Source organism: Podarcis gaigeae (assembly GCF_964106915.1).
Source record: "Podarcis gaigeae genome assembly, chromosome: 2".
Lineage (NCBI taxonomy): Eukaryota > Metazoa > Chordata > Lepidosauria > Squamata > Lacertidae > Podarcis > Podarcis gaigeae.
In genome coordinates, this window is record NC_139679.1 from 98,598,196 (window position 1) to 98,620,164 (window position 21,969).

A 21,969-nucleotide genomic window follows, 5' to 3' on the forward strand; every position below is an offset into this window, starting at 1 on the left:
ATTCCAGTGGAATTCCTACCTCTTCTCCAGCTACAAGAAGGGAATTGCTTGTCTACTTAATTCCCAAGGTACCTGAAGTGTCTCGGCAGCACACTGATGAAACCACCAACCTTCCTGTTGTTGTTTTTCATGCTCCACAGCAGGAAGGAGTGATGGGGGGGCCTTCACTGGTCGAACTAGAAAAGCATCCAGAGCACCTTGACTTGCTCGGCCAGCTATATCAGCAGGATACCAGTTGTCTTGGGGGGCGGGGAGTGGCTGAGATGCACTGTAAAGTGGGCAAATCAGCAAACTCCTTTTACCCCCTTTTCCAGCTCCAGATCTTGTCCCTGACAAAGAGTGGAGGCTCTGTGTGAGGTCAGTGACAAAGAAAGAGGGCAACTGTATCAGCAACCATGACCTTTGGCTTAGCTCCTAAGGCCTGCCAAAAATTGTGGAGCCTTGCAGTGAAGCAGCTTAATGGAAATGGGGCTAGAGCAGTGAGTGAGGAAATGGGGCTAGGGCAGCCCCGTTTCCCTATCGCTGTTGCGTTTACCCAATACTGATATTTGGAGCCTTTACAGCTGTTACACCCAGGCATCTGGTCCACACCCCACCTGATTTATGTGTCTTGTTTGTCTTGTAGGGAATTCCCACCCCACTGCCGCTCACATTGCCTTCAGCCTTGTCTGGCCTATTAGCCTTAACACCCACTCATCATGCTTATGTGCACATGCTCAGTGTTTTGACTATGAAGTCTGGACAAGCTAATGTGGATGGTGGCGCCATCACTAAGTGGGAGAGATCAGATATCAGTGAAGGTGCAAGCACTCTGAAGTTAACAGATCAGAGGGTGTCACACGTATACTTGCCAATATTTCACAGATTAAAATAGGCTTGCTCCTGTGCGCTCTTGCAATGTTCCTTGTCTTGTACCAAGGATCACTTGCCTGACTGCACATTCACATGGTTGAATGTTTCCCTGCCTGTTGTGTCCTGAATTCATTGACTGTCCTGCAAGCCTTTTGAGGTAGGTGTGGTTACCAGGCTCACCAGCTGCAGCAGGCATGGCTGCACACTGCATTTGCTGTTCATGCCTCTGCAGTCATGTGCATAAGCGCCTTAGTCAACACGCTGTGTGAATAGGAAGCAGAAGGGAAGCACACACTGGCCTCTGCCACTAGCCAGGGGAACAAGGACCACTGGGAGGCTGTCCCCTTGTGCTCCAGAAACAATATGATTGCAAGGGGAAGCCCAGCCAGGACCCATCCATTATAGAGTGAAGAAGCAGCAGCCCATTCTGGCCCCAACTATTAGCTAGATTTAAGGGTCGCTGGGCTTGTACGACTTTGGTTTCCATGCATTAGTACCTGTTTCTTGTAAGCCACCTTGAAGATCATTTGATTGAAAGGAAGGGTATAAATCCTGTAAACAAATGCAGGAAGCATGCATCTCCCCTCCATGTAGAGATGGCACTCCCAAGAACTCTTGAGAAGGCGGGGAAATGAAACCTCAAGGGGGCAACTTGTTTGTTTATTTAAAACATCTTCCCTACCACCTAAAAGCTCTCAAAGTTCATAGAATCTTAGAGCTGGAAGGGACCCCAAGGGTCATCTAGTCCAATCCCCCGATGCGGGAATCTCAGTTAAATACAGTCATACCTCGGGTTACAGATGCTTCAGGTTGCGGTTTTTTTTGGGTTACGGACGTGCTGAAACCCAGAAGTACTGGAACGGGTTACTTCCGGCTTTTGGCGGTTGCACATGTGCAGAAGCACTAAATTGCACTTTGCACATGTGCAGAAGCGCTGAATTGCAACCCGTGCATGCACAGATGCAGCGCTGCGGGTTGCGAACACTGCGGGTTGTGAACGTGCCTCCTGCACGGATCACGTTCGCAACCCGAGTGTCCACTGTATCCATGAGAGATGGCCACCCAGCTTCTGCTTAAAAGCCTCCAAGGAAGGAGAGTCAACAACCTCTTGAGGGAATCTGTTCCACTGTCGAACAGCTCTTACTGTCAGAAAGTTTTTCTGTATGTCTAGTCTGAATCTCCTTTTCACAACAGATACAAAGCAGTGGCAGCAACTGATACATAAAGGTGACAAAGCAGCACTAAAATCCAACCAACTTAAAAGCTGAAGCAGCAGTAAAAGTAGATCTTCTATAAAGTCCCTAAATTTTAGGTGTCAAATGAACATATCAGAGCGGGGGGGGGGGGAATCCATGGCTGAGGGATGCTACTACTGCAAAGCCACTAGCTCTGACCTCTGCAGGCAGAGGGGCATGCAGCAAGGTGTTTATGAAGATGATCTCGGAACAACCAGATAGGTTCATATGAGAGTAGAAGTTCATTTAGATACCACAGACCTTAACATTTGGGAGTATCCAACTTGGTGTCCTTCATATTTTTTGGACTACAACTCCTATCAGGCATGTCAGCATGGCCAAAGGTCAGGGATGATTATAATTGTCAACCAAAACATCTGGAGGGCATCAGGTTGGGGGAAGGTTGATTTATGACTTTATAGGTAAAAATGCAGAATAATGCAGGTGTACAAAAACAAACAGACCAGAAGTCAGTGACTTTAAAAAATAATAATAATCAAAGTATGTTCCAAACAACATGTTCCAGTTAACATACTGGCACTTGTCTTCTGAACCCACTGAAAACTTCTGAACAGTGTCCAAAGGCTGCCCCACATGCAATGGGTTGTAGTAGTCTAACCTAGATGTCCAAGAACATGGAGAACTGTAGCCTGATTGGCTCTATTCAAGAAGAACGGAAGGTGCATTGTTCCACAGAGCTCACCTGCTGCTCTGGATGCCAACTCTATTGCATGTGTGCACACTAACAACTTTTTTTGGGAAAGCATCCCCAAAAACAAGGGCAAGCACGGGGAAAAACAGGGCTGTCACTGGTAATTGGGTGCAGCCGAAGCATATGAACATAGCTACTCTTAGATTGTAGACAAAAGTCAAGGGGATTAGGAACAAAGTGCTTTAAAAGTACTTCACACGTTCAGTGTACAGCACCCCCCTTCCTGTTCAAATTTGCCTCCCCACCCTTCTTGTGCATCATTGTTCTCATTATGCATGACGTTTCATCATAGCTGGACATCCATCAAACTGGGGGGAGTGACTTCACTTCCCCAGTGACCATGAGTGGTTGGCCACATCCGTTTGATTAGAACAGCAGAGACTGCATTACACAAGAGCCAGGATAAAGGATGGCAAGTGCAAGAAATGGCTCTGGGTGTCGAGGTTATTACCTGCACACTCTAGATTTACTGATTCACCACACCTTTCAAGGTGCTGTTTTGGGTGTTTCCAGTAAGAATACAATATCCTTGTTTAAGCTTTATAGCATTTTCTACTGAGATGTTGCAACAATTACGTACAGAGTGGGTATGTCTGCCACAATTCGCTCCACACACAAAAGATTTATTTTTTGCATTTGGTAGTGAGTACATTTAGCACTGCTGGAAAAAAGAAAACTTCTGAAGAGTGTTTGCAGTTGTATGGCCACCGGCCAGTTTAGCCAAAAGTCAAGAGCTCTTGCAAGCTTTACAACAAACATTTCACAATTCCTCCGTCTCTTGTCTGGGAGAGAGGAGTGTTCTCTTGCACTGAAGGGTGTTCTGTTTCTGCCTGTGACTACTTAAATATACATTGCAGCAGACTAGATTTATCATTTCTGTTCCTAAAGATAGAACTCGCACGAGCGCCGAAAGAGGAGGGGAGGGGGGTAAAACGAAATGAGAAAGTGCAGATACGAAAACCTTTTATGAATTGCCTTTATCCTAAACCCTCCCTAGTTGCTTAGGAATATTTTAGTGATTAGCTAATTCAGGGCCTGCAAGCCCTGCAAATGAATAAGATTTAATTAGCATCTTCACTGTGTTTATTTGTATGTGTTTACACAAGCGGGATCCACAACAAAATGTTGCAGTGTGAAGTGCTTCTGTTCAGTGTGTCAGTCCAGGCTGGACAAGGAGGCCATATTATGAAGGCAATAGGCTAGAAATCCATTGTGCTCTGCAGGCGAGGGTTCAGATGTTAATCTTGTAATGTTTTGGGGGAAGGGATCTTCCACATGCTCTGTATGGAAACTGTCTCAGATTCAGTCCTCCGAACCAAACAAAAGATTGCCTGATGAAGAGTTCTCCAGAAGAGAATTGATTGAAATTTCAAGATTGACATTTCGGGCTGAGCAGTGGCATAGCGTGGGTTGTCAGCACCCGGGGCAAGGCAAGTAATTTGCACCCCCTAACCCGTGGATTTGCGCCCCCTAACCCGTGGATTTGCGCCCCCTAACCCTAACCCCCAGATGTTGCGCCCGGTGCGGCCGGCCCCCCCTGCACCCCCCACGCTACGCCACTGGGGCTGAGTAAGTACTTCACTGGTGCTTTATCAAGTTACACAACTAAGATTCTGGGATTAAGAAGTAATTAGGGTTGTTCCCCAACTCTGAGAAATTAAAGCCTGATTTGCAGCTGGGTTCTGTCCGACACCTTAAATGCAACACACACACACACACACACACACACACAAACAAACAAACACATGTTCCTGGCATTTTGATGGATCCTAGTAGTCCAGCTTTGAATTTTGGAGTGTTTCCCCCCCTTTTCTTATGGACTAACATGGCTGCCTTTCCATTTTATGTACAATAGTGGAGATACCTTTTGTTTTTCTCCACTTCTGATTTGGTTGGTTCAGAATTGTGTGTTTAGAAAAGAAGGCTAGCACTTAACTTTTATTTTTTATTTTTTTATTTTTTTCTGTATTTGGTTATCCCACCAACTTTGCACATTTGTTTCCTAGGGAGGTGGTTTTAGAGCCCAGTTGCTCTTAACACTTCAGTCATTTCACAAAAAGGAGTGCTTGTGATCACAAAGGATTCCTAGTAGGAGTCTGTTGAAGGCCTACTTATGTATGTGTAAAAGGCAAAGGATTAAGCATATCCCCTGTAGTCTCTGTGAAGGCATTATTTTGTTCCTTACTAATTATTCATGGTTGGCTGGTGGCCTCCTTTTCAGGTGAGTAGCCGCCCTTCATTTCCTGGCCTAGTTTAGTTTCCAAATCTGCTCTTCAACATATCACAGAAGATTATGTTCAGTTGCCACTCCTTCAGCAGTTTGAGTACCTCTTAACCACAAACATGTCTAGCTTCCTTTCATTTGAGAAAGTCCATAGAAGACGCTATATGAAAATTATTCTGTTGCATATGAGAACAATTTAAATACATTTCCCATGTCTTGACTATATTTCTCATTTATGAAAACCTGATAAAAATAAAGTAACTTCAAAGTTAATGTTGAAAGAGTGCACAGGAAAAGAGAGAAGTGAAAGATATATAGACATTGACCACACTGCTACACTATTTACATTTTCCTCTCTCTTGGGTGTTCATATTCATGCACATATATGTACTATGTAAATGTATCAATGAAATGTGGCTGACACTTAATGCATCTGACAAAGTGGTTTTTTGACTATGAAAGCTTATACCACAATAAACCTATTTCCTTTTAAGATGCTACAAGATACTTTGTTGTCTGGCTGTTTGCTAAACCATAGTTAAGCATTACGTAAACAAGCCTTGGGTTTATGTTCTCACGTTTCCATCTCCAGCACGACATACATTAATAATAATAATAATAATAATAATAATAATAATAATAATATGCCGCCTAACTGGGTTGCCACTGGGTTGCCCCAGCCACTCTGGGTTGCTCCCAACAGATTATTAAAAACACAATAAAACATTAAAAACGTCCCTAAACAGGGCTGCCTTCAGATGTCTTCTAAAAGTCAGATAGTTGTTTATTTCCTTAACATCTGATGGGAGGGCGTTCCACAGGGAGGGCGCCACTACCGAGAAGGCCCTCTGCCTGGTTCCCTGTAACTTCACTTTTCGCAGTGAGGGAACCAGCAGAAGACCCTTGGAGGAGGAGCTCAGTGTCTGAGCTGACCAGTGGTGGTGGAGACGCTCCTTCAGGCATACTGGGCCAAGGCCGTTTAGGGCTTAAAACAACACTTTGAATTTTGCTTGGAAACATACTGGGAGTCATGGACAACCCCCCCCCCCCCAATGAATGAATGCTTGGGGCTGTAGTTTGTTAAGGGTCTCTTAGCAACTCACCTCCCTTAACAAAATATAGTTCCCATGACTTTTGGGTAGGAAGCTATGACTCTTCAAATTGAATGAGTGCTTTAAATGTATGAGGCATGTATGGTGACCATAGAGAAAGTTACGCGTTTGTTTCTGTTTTCAGCTAACCAGGTTAACTTCCAGATAGGGTTATTGCAATGTACTCTACTCGGTGCTGCCTTTGAAGATGACTCAAAAAGCTTCAACTGGTTCCAAGTACAGCAGCCAGATGAACGAATGGCTAGGGTTCACTTTAGAACTCATATCACTCCTTTTCTGAAACAGCTGGACTGGCTGCCAGCTCATTTCCTGGCCTAATTTAAGGCACTCAAGCTGAAGGACTTACCCATAGGCTCCAAATACCGCCTCCATCCTTACTCATCCTCTTAGGTGTTAAGATCAGCAGAGGGGGCCCTCTTGATAGCTCCACTACTTTTGAAGATTAAAGGGCGTGTGACCTGGGAGAGGGCATTCTTTGTCACAGCCCCTACACTGGAATTCTCTCCCCACAGAGGCACATCTTTTTTCAGCACACACCTCTTTGCCCTCACCTTTGACACCTGAGGTGTGTGTTTTTTTTGGAACACTCCATATTTCCATGACTGTAATTTGTTTTTAATATCAAATTTTAAATTGTTGTAAACTGCCCTGGGACTAGCTGGTGAATAGTGGGTAATCAATGTAGTAGTCATAATAATAATGATGATGATGATTAATAATATCCAGGCAAAACTGTGGTTAGTCTTAATGATGGTTTGACTGAACGTCAGAATCCAGATGGTGACTAAACGTTTGCTACCTTTTCTCAACACCGTGATTTTTGTGTGTGTCTGATGCTCCTTATTTCATGTGATAATGGGATAGACTTGTACTGTGGCTTCTTCAACTTTAATTAGCTGACCAGGGCGCCCACACCCTGGTAATTACCACTTTCTCCTCCCTCTCTTCCCTTTTTCTTTTTCTACCTACTTTCCTCTTCCCAACACCCAAACAGTCACGTGTAATTGCACATTATTACTTGGGCTTTGGATTTCTTGAGGCTACTCTCACAGCCCCATAGTCTTCTCTGAATGACACCAGCCTCAGGGAAGAAAACCAAGTTTATGACTAGAGGAAAGGTACAGTTCTTCCCTATGCTCACGTAACTGCTAGTTTTGAAGTCTCTGAGGCTGCAATTGACTTGATTTTTTTTTAGCATTTCATAAAGCCTGCCTTTTTGAGGTATGAAATATACTCAGAGTCACAAAGTGATTTCATGCTCTTTATTCAGTTCATAGTGGTGAGGAGGAATGAATGAATGTCCCCTCAAAGTATCTGCTTTATATACATTATTTACACAATGGGCTGCACATGATTGGCTAATTCCTGTATACCTGAAGGAGCGTCTCCACCCCCATCGTTCAGCTCCGAGGGCCTTCTGGCAGTTCCCTCATTGCGAGAAGTGAGGCTACAGGGAACCAGACAGAGGGCCTTCTCGGTAGTGGCGCCCGCCCTGTGGAACGCCCTCCCATCAGATGTCAAAGAGATAAAGAATTACCTGACGTTCAGAAGACATCTTAAGGCAGCCCTGTTCAGGGAAGTTTTTAATATGTAATGCTGTACTGTTTTTAACACTGATTGGGAGCCGCCCAGAGTGGCTGGGGAAACTCAGCCAGATGGGCGGGGTATAAATAAATTATTATTATTATTATTATTATTATTATTATTATTATTCCGGAATTCTACTGTAAGCCAATCAGGTTGTGGATTCACTTATATCTGGAGCATGATTGGGTGGTTCCTGCCAACCAATCATACTGCTGCATTGTTCAGACTGCTGCAATTTGGCTCCTATTGCTCTAGGACCAATCTGACTGCTGCAGTTTGGATCCTATTCAACTCAGTACATAACAAGGTACCTTGCAACTAGGACTTTAGATCAAAAGTGTTTTAAGTTGTGTTCCTTTATTTCTGCACATTAATATTTTATTAATCACTCAAAAATAAGAGCACACTTGGGGAGGGGGGAAATGTTGTGTCGTGAGTTGACCACAGGTAGCCCACTTGGTACCCTCCAGATATTGTGAACCACTGCCCTGTTTAGGGAAGTTTTTAATATGTAATGCTGTACTGTTTTTAACACTGATTGGGCGGCTCCCAATCAGTGTTTTTAACACTGATTGGGAGCCGCCCAGAGTGGCTGGGGAAACTCAGCCAGATGGGCGGGGTATAAATAATAAATTATTATTATTATTATTATTATTATTATTATTATTATTATTATTATTATTATTATTATCATTACAGTAACTCTTGCATAAGCTGCAGCCAGTGTAGCCAGTGATCAGGAATGTATGTTGTGGCCCATGATCCCTGGAGTGCACCATGTTGGACTCAAGTGTCAGAGTTGCCTACAGGCAATCCAGGCTCAAATTCCTGCTCAGATGTGAAGTTCAGTGGGTGAAGTCATAGGTCTCAACTGAACTACTTGAAGGGTGTTGCAAGGTTAACTCCTTGTAGAAAAGGTCAACCCCAAAATGCTGATAAGCTTGCAGCTGTTCTAGGTAAAGGGTCCAAATTCCTTCCTAGATCACAGTACAGTAAAGCTCCTTTTACCAGCATTTCAGTAAAAAAATTAAAGGTGCAGTTCTAAACCCACTCACCTAGGAAGTAAACCCCATTTAATTCAAACACTTACTTCTGAGTAGATGTTGTGTTGTAATTCACATACTGCATAAGGACCCCGGTCACAGCAGATCTTTAAAAGCATGTTTTTAACAAGAGATGGAAAAAAGAATGATATGTAGTCTTCAGGGAGGTGACGTGTGCTATCACACATTTTGAACATGAACTTTTGGCCAAGTTTCTAACTACAGTGGTACCTCAGAAGTCAAACAGAATCCGTTACAGAAGTCGGTTCGACTTCCAAAACATTCAGAAACCAAGACGCGGCTTCCAATTGGCTCCAGGAAACTCCTGCAGCCAGTTGGAAGCCATGACGGACATTCGGGTTCCAAAGAATGTTCACAAATCGGAACACTCACTTCCGGGTTTGCGGCGTTCAGGAGCCAGAACATTCAACTTGCAAGGCATTCGGGATCCAAGGTACGACTATACTGTGAAGATTTATGCTCTACGTCTATACATTTCTGTTTTCAGAATGATATTGGAAAAGTGGGCATATTTACGAAGTGGTTTAAGTCATGCTTGGTTTTGGAAGATCTGGCCTCTCTACCAAGGGGTGCTAACAGGTTTTTCCAGGCCCAGTACACTGTATGTGGATTGGGCCCTCTGACCCACTCACAAAACAGGACAGAATTCTCAAGGAATTTGAGCTACATCATACACAAATTAGTTTTTCTGTTTTGCAGATCGGGCGGAGAGCCCAAAAATAAATCAGTGGCTACAAACATATTAAAATGTCCAACAGACAAAATGTGAATGGGTGATGCTTCTCCCATAATTGAACCTCCATGCTAGAAAAGGCATATCCTGCTGTATTTCTGCCAGTCTCATGGCTTTAACCCTGCTTTCCCTCATTACCAATCCTAAACCAAAACCTAGGCTGCAAATAGTTTGAACATTGCAAGAAATAGTTTACTCAGTGATGAAACTACCACCGTGTGCAATAAAATGAACACTATGGTTGAAAGGCAACCTTGTTCTTAATTCTATTTAATGCCTAATTAGTGCTCATTGACCTTATTTATTTGACTAAACTTCTAACGATGAGCCTTTAAGGCCTCATTAACTCCAAAGTTCACCAAACCTTCCAGAGTTGACCTTGCACATCAACAGCAAAAGTGAGATTCTTTTCACCAGAATATAAAGTCCAATGGATAGTATTAGCACTAAAGGTTGTACTGAGGTTAGTTGTTGAGCATAATAATAATGATACAAAACGTAAATGCAACACCAAGTAGGAGGACAGGAAATAGAGGGGGTAGATCTTTAGACCTACTTTAAAAATGCAGCCATAAGAAGGGTCTTTTTACCCCTATTCCCTATGGGTAATTAGAAACAGCCACGAGGCAGGCTATTTAATGTATATGCAGCCAGCAGCTTATTTAAAATGTATAAGAAATGTCACCCAAAGTAATTTCCAGGCCTAAGATGTTCTGTACGCAAAAGAAACCCCAGAAACCAAAACAAAACAAAAACCACCTCCGCTGTTCTGCAGTTGTCATTTCCATGTAGTCTTAATTTAGTTATCCATGTTAAAAGGATTGGCCGCCATAGTATCAGACTAAAAGGCATGGCTCTTTCCACTCTCTTTCAAATAGTTCTGTTTGAACTTCTTTACATCTGCATCTTATAAAACTCTGATTTCTTTATCTGGATTATATCCAGCTATGCCCTCCCTTCCCATTTTGAGTAATTCAGAAATGTATCCAGTCTTTTGAGACTCATCCTGCACATCAGTCCCGCCAACTTGCTTGCATATATACTCTTTAAGCCATCTGTGTAATTATAGCGATATCAAATTACTGTTTTTATGTTAGGTTTGTTTTTGAAAATTGAAGTTGTTCCAGGTTTAAAACACTAGTTTGATTTCCAAACTTGCCACCACCCTGTAATTACCTCAGTTGGACAAGAAAGGAGCTAGTTACAAAATTCAAAATGCCACCTTGTCCACCATCACTCATATGAGATCAACTCGTATTGACATATGTCAATACATGTTTATCTGTGTCAACAACAACAAAAAACCTTGAGGCGACTGGTATTTCAGCAGGACCAAAAACACAGTCAACTTTCTCATGACGCTTTGGCCAGTTCGTCTTCCCTCTGTCTGAAATGATCGTGAAGGTTTTAATAGGAGGAATAAGCATGTTCAAACTGAGAAACTTTCTGAAAACATATCTAACTTTGTAGGTTTTATTGTTGTTATCTTAAAAAAAAAATCTTTCCCTTCTTGGACCCAAAAGAATATCCTGTTCCAAAGTATGAAACTTAAGATGGCACTTGATATTTTATTCATTTATTTCTCTGTGAAAAGTCATGTTTTGAGGTAAATACAGCATTGGGACTTCTCGTCTATCATCCACTGAATTTTTCATAAGGCTGCTGTGTGCTGAACTGTCAAACTTACACTTTGAATCTTTAATATGGGCTTATGTTTTCAGCCCAGGTAGAAATGAGGGGAAAGGCTCTAGCAAAGGAGCACTGAACACTTTTAGAGATTGTTTGGCTGGGGCAGACAAATTTAAAATCACTGTCCAGAAGCAAAACATTAAATCAAGACAATGACATTAACACACACACATATCTCTTTTGGTGCAAGTGGACTCTTAGCACTTACGTTTGAGATGAAGGATAGTCAAACTGATTTCCCCTCTTTAATTTTTACACAGGAATGTAGACACCATGAAAGCATTCCATGTGGAAAGTAACTTGTTTCCAGAGATTTTTAGGTGTGCCAATTTTCTACGCAGGTATCTCTTTTGGGGAACCTGCTGCTCTCCAGATGTTGTTGGATTCCAATTCTGATCAGCCCCAACCAGCCAAGATTCCCACCCCTGTCACACATGGCAGAATACAATACATACAACTTATAGTAGATCTGGCTTTGTTTTGCAGCACAGGGGGAGTTGTGATCTTAGTACAGCCGTGTGTACACAAACAGTGTGTGTACTGTCTGTGTGTACACACACAGAGAGACAGACACATTATCATGCAAAAATTGAAAGGGGAAAGCAATATAAGGTAAATAATGGTGTGAGAGATTGCTGGTAAAAGGTAAAGGTAATGGAACCCCTGACAGGTTCAGTCGCAGATGACTCTGGGGTTACAGCGCTCATCTTGCTTTACTGGCCAAGGGAGCTGGCGTACAGCTTCCGGGTCATATGGCCAGCATGACTAAGCCGCTTCTGGTGAACCAGAGCAGCACACGGAAATGCCATTTACCTTCCTGCCAGAGCGGTACCTATTTATCTACTTGCACTTTGACATGCTTTCGAACTGCTAGGTTGGCAGGAACAGGGACCAAACAACGGGAGCTCACCCCGTCGCGGGGATTCGAACTGCCGACCTTCTGATCGGCAAGCCCTAGGCGGGTATATGCATCTTAAACAAGTCAGCCTGGAAGAATAAAGAAACTGCAGAACCAAAAACAGTACAACAATTCTGTTTTCTGGTTGCAGGAGAAGGTGAGAAGCTTGAAAAACAGCACACCCATCCAAACTATAGCAAGTGTCACAAGGCATAAATATTTTATCTCTAAATGTGATACACCAGCATTACGAACCTATATGTACTGTACTGGAAAATGTACAATCATGGAATTAATAATTACTTAATACTGTACTATCCTTACCTGTATAGAGGAAAACTTGAGGATAGACTTCCTGGCTCCTAAAAATTCTGCTTCTCCAAACATATGCCTCCTTTTTTTATGTAAATCGAACCACTTTCTGAATGTAGGATTATGATAAGTGTCACATTATGCATTAATATCCACAGATTCCCATGGAGCCCTTACCAAGTGTCTATGAGTTTTAAATTTTATGTCTGCTTGGATTGATGCCATCAAACTACATGGTCCCTAGGGGGTAGCCATATGTCAGAGTACCGCATAACTAACCGTGCAGCTATTTTATTTTATAAAGTTGTGTCTTCTTGTCAGCTGTCCCCAGGGATGCTTATCAGCTGGACTGCCAGGTTCAATTCAGGACGGGGTCTCAAGTGGCCCTAATTGTTGTACAAAAGGTGAAGCATTTTATGACTGTGAATGTTCTCATTAGTGCAGTTCTGCAATTGAAAAACGGACACTGTCTTTCCTACACTGGATTTATGTATAGGGTCAAGCAAATCCCACTGCAGTGGTGTAGAGGTAAATTTTAAAGTGCAGTAGCAGGTCATCTCAATAGCCCCCATAAGAACACTCCAAAGAATGGTCAAAAAAATGCAGGAAAATTTGTTTTATTCCATTAAATAGTGAGCTGGCCTCATTTACTAACTTCTGTGTTAATATGCCACAAACAATAGTAAACCCTGAAAGTCTTAATATCACGTAAGTCACTTGTCTCAGCAAGGAGAGCCTGTCGTTTATCTTAGCACACTTGTGGAAGACATCATCACACTGGCTGTGTTGTACAGATGTGCTCCTTTGCATTCCCCACATCCATTCTCCCGCTTTCAAGTGTCCTTCACTAGGGTTTCCATATTCCCAAAAGTGAAAATCCAGACAAAGTTGTTGGCAGCCCTATCTTCACTAATATAAACTAACTATTAATGTAGATTAGCTAAACCAGGTTTTCATAATCATATTGCGTGTAGCGAGATAAAAGGGTTTCCACAACTACTATTGTTTCAAGACATACAGTGGTACCTCGGGTTAAGTACTTAATTCATTTTGCAGGTCCGTTCTTAACCTGAAACTGTTCTTAACCTGAAGCACCACTTTAGCTAATGGGGCCTCCTGTTGCTGCGCCGCCACCGGAGCACAATTTCTGTTCTCATCCTGAAGCAAAGTTCTTAACCCGAGGTACTATTTCTGGGTTAGCGGAGTCTGTAACCTGAAGCGTATGTAACCAGAAGCGTATGTAACCCGAGGTACCACTGTACTTAAAATTGAAACTAGGATGTTTGGATTATGTGGGTAGACCTATCTCCTGCATACTTCCCATTCCAAGACGGGTGACCCCTCCACTAGAGCTTATTTTGGACCACCCAGACCAAAATAGGATGCAAACAGGATGGACTCTTCCATTCACAGAAGGGTATGAGCCAGTGGAGACTTCCACTGCTGGAAGGAGTGGGGAGGGTGAGACATTTTTTTGCTCATTTCCTTCCTGCAGCTTGCTAATTTCTAGAGCCTCCTCCCCCGCCAACTGCCTATAGCATATTTGTGGGGCTTCAGGTGGAATCAGTGAAAATTTATTGTTCCTTCTGCCGGCCAGACCATTGAATGACCTAAATTCTGCTCATAGTGTCTCGGGAGCCAAGTCCTTTTTCTAAAGCAGCATTTCCCAACCTGGTGCCCTCGAGATGTTTTGGACTATAACTCCTATTGGCCACAGCCAACATAGTCAGTGGTTGGGGATGATGGGAATTGTAGTCCAAAATATCTGAAGGGCTCCAGATTTGGAAAGGCTGTTCTACAACAAGAATATTCATATTCACCCAAGTGTTTTACAATCATTATCTAACTCTTTTCTTTCTAAATGTTAAAAGCAGGGTGTGACATTTATTTGCTAGTCCCTTCAATTTTGATCTTGTTGAAGGTATCACTCATGCAAGGTTTTTTCTTTTCTTTCTTTCAACGAACAGTCAGTCATGTGCAACCTCACCTGCAGTTTGAAGCAGGACAGCTCAGGTATAGATTTTCCACCTCAGTAAGAACTAGGCCAGTAGTTCTATGTGCATTGATATTTTATTATTCTGATTTATTAAATTTATGTACCAGATCGCAGGGCATTTGGCAATATAAAAGTACACAACATAGTAACAAACAAACCAATTACTCCTGCCACAGTTTAAAAGACCATAGATTGTTTAATTAGCCAAAGGGCTGGATAGCACAGTTCAACTGTTTCGAGGTCTTTTCATTTCTATCAGTTCCCAATATTCTGAATATTTCATATTCTATGCTACATGCTCTCTGAAAATACACTTACCATTCTAGATCAGATATAGCTGCTATTCCTGTTTCAGGGTTTTGCTCAGGGAGAACTGGTTCTACTGGATGCCAAGAGAAGGCAGCAGTGCACAGCATAGATTGGCTGATGACTGTGACATCACTTCTTTCCCACACCTACTTTCATTCTTGGAACAACTTTTAAGCATTTGACTACTTAGAAAAAAGTAACAAGAATGTGTCTTATAAGGTTACAAGTGACTCTTTTACAAAGAGAAAAGAAGAAAAAAGAGGACTGCCCATTTGAAGCATGGGGGGGGGGAATGTTCGTAGTGAAGGCAAGAAGGTGGTGGCTTCATTCAGTGGAAGAGAATAAAATATAGCAACTGCTGATTCAATTGTATATGAGTGTATTGTCTGTTTTTTGGTTAAGAAACAAATCCCACATAGAGACTCTATGCAGAGGATATACGGATAGGAATTCTATGAAATTAAAATTGTAGTACAATAAAATACAATATAAGAAGTAAAAGAAGCAGCAAAAATATAATTACAAATCACACAGCACCTGTCACAGCACATTACAAATGCTGCAACAGGCAGAAAAATCATTAAGTAGTCCACCAACACCCTCAGCAATTTTCAAGTGGTCCATGGGGGGGATGGGGGAGTTGTACTGCAGTAGCTTATTTATTCCTGTGGAAGTGCCTGGCAACCAGTTTCTTATCCATTGGGTGGCAGTGAAAGAAGAGAAAAGCAGCAGGGGGTGAGGGGGGAAATCCTTAGCCAGGATCTGAAGTTTACTGGCTTTTGAATAATGAAAAAACTGTGGCAGCCGCTGCAGTTTGTTACCTCTTAGCTTCGATTCTGCATTTGCGTAATAGATGAGACTAGCAACCTACCCAGCAGGGCTGTTTTTCGGGGCATGAAAAGTTTAGGGACTTTGGAAAGCCTTTTTGCATGTTCAAAAACGTTATTGAAACAATATCAATGCATTTGTGAACAAAAGAAGGGTGTTTTATCTTTAGAAACGTCTGAATACAGTAGCCTACATGCACAAGTTGTTTTTATGTGTGTTTTGAAACAAGATAGTTCAGGTTCCCAAACCTTGCCATAAAAAGGAAAAAGTGCAGTTTTATGTATGTTTAGACCATTGGGCATCATGGGGCTTACCTCTAAATAACTGTGCACACTGTAAGTGTGCTGGATGTATTTGCATAAAATTCAGTCAATGTGCAGCCAACAGACCTCAGGAAATCTGCAGGGTCCAAATGTGCTAAATTTGTAAGGGGGGAGGTGTGATTCATCAAAGATTTCAGGCAACCCACATGTCAGATTTCTCTTGCCTTCTGCACCTCCGTTTTCAGAATCATTTTCCTGCTTGTCCATGTTAACTGCTATGCAGTTGCCCAACTTTACAGCTCAAATTACACCCACCCCTTCTTGCTGTAATGGTATGATCTGCAATGGAAGGAAAACCAGTGGTGCTGAGTAGTGACAGGCTAACAGATTCGGTTTAGCCCTGGGGGGCATCCCATTGCTGCAGTTTTAGGCTATGTCTCCTTAATATTTTCCTCTTTATTTAAACAGGGGCATATTGAGGTGGAAAGTGAGACAGTCTTCAGGTTAGCTGCTTTGATTTTACAGGTAAGATTTTTCTCAAACTCTCTGCGTGCCTGTTGCTGTTATTAATTTTACATGCATGGTCTCAAAAGCTTTTAGTTCCAAAATTTTGACAGCAGTTTTTCATGTATTTGTTATATTGCATAGGCATGTCTATTTCTCCCTTAACCCCGGCAAAAAACCAAATAAATGTGCATTTGTGATACAAATGCTTCAAAATTGCCATTGTGCTAAAAGCAAACAGAGATGTTAGAATAGACGTAAACATTTGGGGATATTTGGGGTGAAGTAGGAATATGAGTATGTGTTTTAATATGTGGAGTTGCACAGAATGATTGAACTAGCATCACGTTTCTAACATAATTATTGCCCCCCCCCTCCAAAAAATTATATGTTGGACACTTGGTAAAGTGTGTGATATGGTACAACAATGTTAAGCATTTCTGTAAACTTTTAAACCTCTCTTACCAGTTGCACTTCAAAAAGAAAAGCTCAAAATGCAATGTCATTTTATTTTTAGAACAGTGTTCTGTAGATCCCAATCAAGGGCACTGTTGGTTTCCAGTTAGCAATCTTCCTTACCACATACGATTTTGTTGTCATTCATATTTTCATGTGTCTTCTGCTTTTTTCTTAGCAAGAGACTTGGATTTTCATTGACAAAATTCAGCAGCAAGCTGATGATGGCTTTGACTTTTTGAACTTTTGTGCTGTTTTGAATGAACCTTGCCAGACTGTTCACAAGGGCTGGCCATCCCTGTAATTTCAGTTTGTGGTTGGCTGTAGCTGAGCAAGGATGGTCTCTCTGTTTCTTTGAAAAGAGCAAAACCCTGTAAAACCAGTGGTGTCCTTTAGACTTGCCTGAGTGGTCAAGGCTTGGCTTAAAATACGAGTTTAGGGTGTGGGTGTGGGTTTTCTTTTAGAAAAAGTTTTCAGTGATGTGATGTCTTAATTTAGCATTGAGAGCCACTGCGAAAAAAAATAGTGTTTTAACATCATTACTTTTCTCTCTCAATTGTAGGAAGCTAAAGGGGACTACTCCAGGTAATTACATTTCCCTTTTCAATATTAGCATATAGAATGACTATGTTTTGTTCAGTTTGCATTACTTTAAGCAATCATTCGCCAACTGCAAATGTGGGGAGAAGAAAGGAAAGCATGTGTAGTAACTGAAGAAGAAAGAATCACTGCCGCAGCCAGAGGCTGGACTCAGCCGTTCACACTGGGTTGGGGATGTGATTCTTTTGTGAATGGGGTGTGAACTGGGGCAGTGTCTTTCAAAGCCCCATAGCCTACTTGCTTGCATTAGCTAATCTTTAATAAGGCGAAACTTGCATAAACAATGGCAGCATTTTGTGCGGCGGCGGCGGGGGGGGGGGGGTCCTCTGCAGACAAGTTGCTCCATATTGTTGCTCATTTTTAAAGAAGTCCAGAGTTCCTAATGACCCTGCTTGTGAATAGCCCTGATGCATACCTAGAAAGATGAAGCTTGTCAGTTGCTTGCTTTTGGAGATCAGTGTACAAAGTTTTTCCTCTGCAGCTGCCCCACAGGGGCCTCACCCGTCATGCTCTTGACCTGACAAGCTGCATTGTGGCCGGTGAGAGAGACTTGGAGCTTGTGTAGGGCTTAGCGGTCTACTTACTGGTGCATAAATCGGGCAGCCCTGGCCATTGTGTCTCTTCCTACCTGCCAAACCCAGCCTTTTTGGGTGGAATTGCAAGGCAGAAAGAGGAAAGAGATGGGGTGGGGTGGGTGGGAATTAAAACAAATGAAAAGGAAATTGTGTTTGAGTTGGAGGAGAGAGGGACTTTAATTAGTAGTGGCTCACTGAACAAACAAATTCAAAAGGTCAGCTTTCATCACGTTAATGTTTTACTACATGCCTGCGTTCCTGCAAAGGAAATATTGCTTGTTTACAGATGGCAGAAGTAGGGTCTGTATATTAGACATAATGTATCCTTGCTCTCTCTCTGTGTGTGTGTGTGTGTGTGTGTGTGTGTGTGTGTGTGCATGTGCAGGGGGTGAGGGTGAGACGACTACACTGTCTCTGTGCATGCTTGCTTAGATGGTGTGTCAGGCTGTGCCCCCTTTCCACAGCAGTGCCCTCAAATGCAGTACAGTGGTACCTCGGGTTAAGTACTTAATTTGTTCCGGAGATCTGTTCTTAACCTGAAACTGTTCTTAACTTGAAGCACCACTTTAGCTAATGGGGCCTCCTGCTGCTGCTGCACCACTGGAGTACAATTTCTGTTCTCATCCTGAAGCGGAGTCTGTAACCTAAAGCGTATGTAACCTGAAGCATATGTAACCCAAGGTACCACTGTACTGGAAAATCTGTCCCTGGTGATTCACAGTTGATTCAGGAAAAAGGTTTTGCTGCTTCCCTTTGCCAGCCCCAGCCTATGCTGGCTGTAGCTGATCATGGGAGTTGTAGTCCAAAACATCTTGGCAAAGGCTGATCGTTACACTTGGAGTCTGTTTGTTATGGGTTTTGGTACTTGATAGGAGCCATTGGCAGAGGCTTTCTCCTTTCACTCCTTTCTACAAAGTTCCACCTCTTCAGTGACATAACTCGGTGCTGAATTCCATTACAGGAGGGGCAGGGAAACTTTAATTCTGTCAAGGGCCACATGCCAGCAATGGACAGGGCCAAAGTGGGATGGACCACCCTCTTCTCTCTCTCTCTCTCTCTCTCTCTCATTCCCTCTCCCTCTCTCTCCTTCTGCTATCCGCTATTACCTATTTCCCACTTCCTCCCCACCCAGCATGTTGTTGGGGAGGAAGAGCTTGCTCTTGATAGAGGTCTCAGCTGATCATTTGCAAAGCATTTCATAAGTACATTGGAAGCTACCTTATACAAAATCAGACCATTGGTCTATCTGCCTTAGTACTGTCTACTCTGTTTGGCAGTGGCTTTCCATGGTTTAAAAAATGGTCCTTATCCCTGTCCTACTGGGGATTGAACCTGTGACCTTCTGCATGCAAAACAGATGCTCTGCCACTGAGCTGTGGCCACTCCCAAGCATTACTGCCTATTCTGGCTCTCTACCCTCCTTTCTAAAGGTCTGTACTGATCGCTTGCAGAGGACTTCTCTCTTCTTCCACTGTGCTATCCATTTCCCACCCCCCTCCCCATCCCTTCATTTCCCCCTCTTGTTCTCCATCTTGCCCTCTAGGAACCCGCCAGCCACGCAGGATTAGGCGAAAGGCTGCAGGTTCTCCACCCTGCACAGCACCAACACAACAGCAAAACTTTCTAGTAAGGTGCTTTGACTTCACTTACCAGCAGTCGTTAGGTAAAGGTCCAGTCGTGGCCGACTCTGGGGTTGCGGTGCTCATCTCGCTTTATTGGCCTAGGGAACCAGGGTACAGCTTCCGGGTCATGTGGCCAGCATGACTAAGCCGCTTCTGGCGAACCAGAGCAGCGCACGGAAACACCATTTACCTTCCCGCCGGAGCGGTACCTATTTATCTACTTGCACTTTGATGTGCTTTCAAATTGCTAGGTGGGCAGGAGCAGGGATTGAGCAACGGGAGCTCACCCCGTTGCGGGGATTCGAACCGCCGACCTTCTGATCGGCAAGCCCTAGGCTCTGTGGTTTAACCCAGCAGTCGTTAAGTTCCCTTTAATGTAGTTAAGGTCGCATCAGTTACTTGCAAGAAGTAGCCCTTGGCATAGTTATTGTAATTATTTGCAGGGCATAATGTACAAAAGAAAAAGAAAAAAACCCTATACGATAAAAGGTCCTCAAAGTTGTACGGGTGTTTCTTCAATGAATACCCCCTATCACTATACAAGCTGCACTAGCAGTACTAGCACTGTCAATCAGCTGGTCTGTTCTTTGGGCTAGCAGGGATCAGCACAGTCCCTGTGCAACTTGCAGTTGTCAGATGGTGCCAAAAACATCCTCCACCCTTCTGTGCTTTGACTGAGCAATAGCTGGGTATTTTGTAACAGAATGCAAGCAATTCCTAAGGTTGGTTGGTGAGTCTTGCAAATTTAACTGAAACCATAGGTTTTTTTACTTGGTAAGATTAACCAATTAATCCCAGATCAGAATACTTAACAGTAATCTGATTTAATCCATGGAAGGATTTGCAGTGTGTTGAGAATGCCGTCATGCTGAATGCTACATGCATGTTGTGAGTTGGGTGAGACTCTCCTCACTTGCAGTTCCCGACAACCGGGACTCAGAGGCAACAGGTATTCAGGGGAGGTAGCATGCAAACTTCTTGGCTAGCAGTTTACTGATAATCTTAACTCCCCGTAGAAGGTAGAGAGAAGAAATAACTCTGCAAGTTTCTTGAGGACAGTGCACTCCCTAAGTTCACTAGCCTTGCTGTGGGAATTCTGAGTTGAAGATATAGCTCTGGCCAGGCAAATTGCTTTTGCTTCCTCTGTATGCAGTGAGGTTGGCGATGTCAAGCCTGGCCAGCTGTTTAGTGTCGCCTTGGGACAATTGTGTACATTCAGGAAGCATCCAGAGTTAAAGCAAGGTCACTGCCATGTGTCAGGCTGCTGAGAGAAGTTAGATTGCTAGCATACCATGTTGAAACAGCAGGTGTGGGCAACATGGGCGATCAAATGTGAAGTATGCCCCAACCCGCCCTCAGAGCACTTACGCATGACTTTCAGTTTCTGACTGGAATGCAAAGAATCACAGTTTTCATTTGTTTCTAAACAGCCCAACTTCCCTTGCCATAAATAAATAAATGAATAAGCCAACTCATATGCTGCACATATGCTGCAAAGTGTGTATGCTACAGCAGTTCTTTCAGTTCAGAATAAACGTGTGATGATACATTAATTTGAAGGTCAATAAACATAGACCCAGAAATCAGAACAAATGTGTCTGGTGCATCTTTGATCTCTCTTGCTAAGCAGGTCTAAGGCTTGCTTTTGTTACCTGGGTGGGAAGGGAATGCTTGGGGGAAAGTGAGAATTCAAATGTAATAAACAGATAATAGTTAACACTCACCAACCTGGTACCTCCACTGATTTTAAAGATTATTTTGGTATTTATTTCAGCTTGATTGTAAAAAAACAAAAACAAACCCTCAAAGTGGTTTGCAAAAGGTAAACCAGCAGCTGTAGAGTGTGTTTCTAATTCTCCTGTATTGTAGAAATTAAGTTGAAAATACAACAGCAAAATTGCCAAAGGATCTCAAATTACAATCCAAACATGCATATTAATATGCTAGTAAGCCCTGTCAACCTTATTTTGAGCAGACATGCAGAGGACTGTGCTTTTAGAAATCGGAGCCTTATTGAAATGGGAAGGGGGAAATAGTTGTGGTTTTAGCTATTGTTATTAGGCAGGCAGATTTTCACTTTCTGCAAGTGAAAGTTGTTTTCTTTGGAGAAGTCTCAGGACGGAATAGCAACAATTAAACTGATTTGTTGAAATTCTGAGGGGTGGGAGAAAAGAAATGTTCCTTTTGAGCCTCTTGATTTTAGAGCAAATGACAAGGTGTTCTTAGAAAATTTGCATTTCGCCAATGCAAAGAGCTTCAGAGAATTTGCCTACCTAGAATTGTTCAATGAGACTTACTCCCAGGTAACCATGCACAGAACTGCAGTTTCACAGCACAACCAAATAGTTATTTTTTATTTACTCAATAGAAAGTCACACTGTGCCCAGTGAGGTTAAAT

At 42.8% G+C, this 21,969-nt stretch overlaps 1 protein-coding gene across 12 annotated transcripts in view; it reads left to right on the forward strand.

Annotated features, from left to right (window-relative positions):
* Nucleotides 1–21,969, forward strand: part of FRMD4B (FERM domain containing 4B) — a 236,393-nt gene that overhangs the window by 134,320 nt on the left and 80,104 nt on the right. For all 12 annotated transcript variants that reach the window (XR_014560473.1, XR_014560474.1, XR_014560475.1 and 9 more), the window contains 2 exons: nucleotides 16,283–16,339; nucleotides 17,337–17,359. Coding sequence is in view for 6 of the 12 variants with exons in the window: in XM_083723363.1 (XP_083579489.1) it covers nucleotides 16,283–16,339; nucleotides 17,337–17,359 (80 nt within the window). In the remaining 6 variants the exon portion in view is untranslated. The remainder of the gene's footprint in view (nucleotides 1–16,282; nucleotides 16,340–17,336; nucleotides 17,360–21,969) is intronic.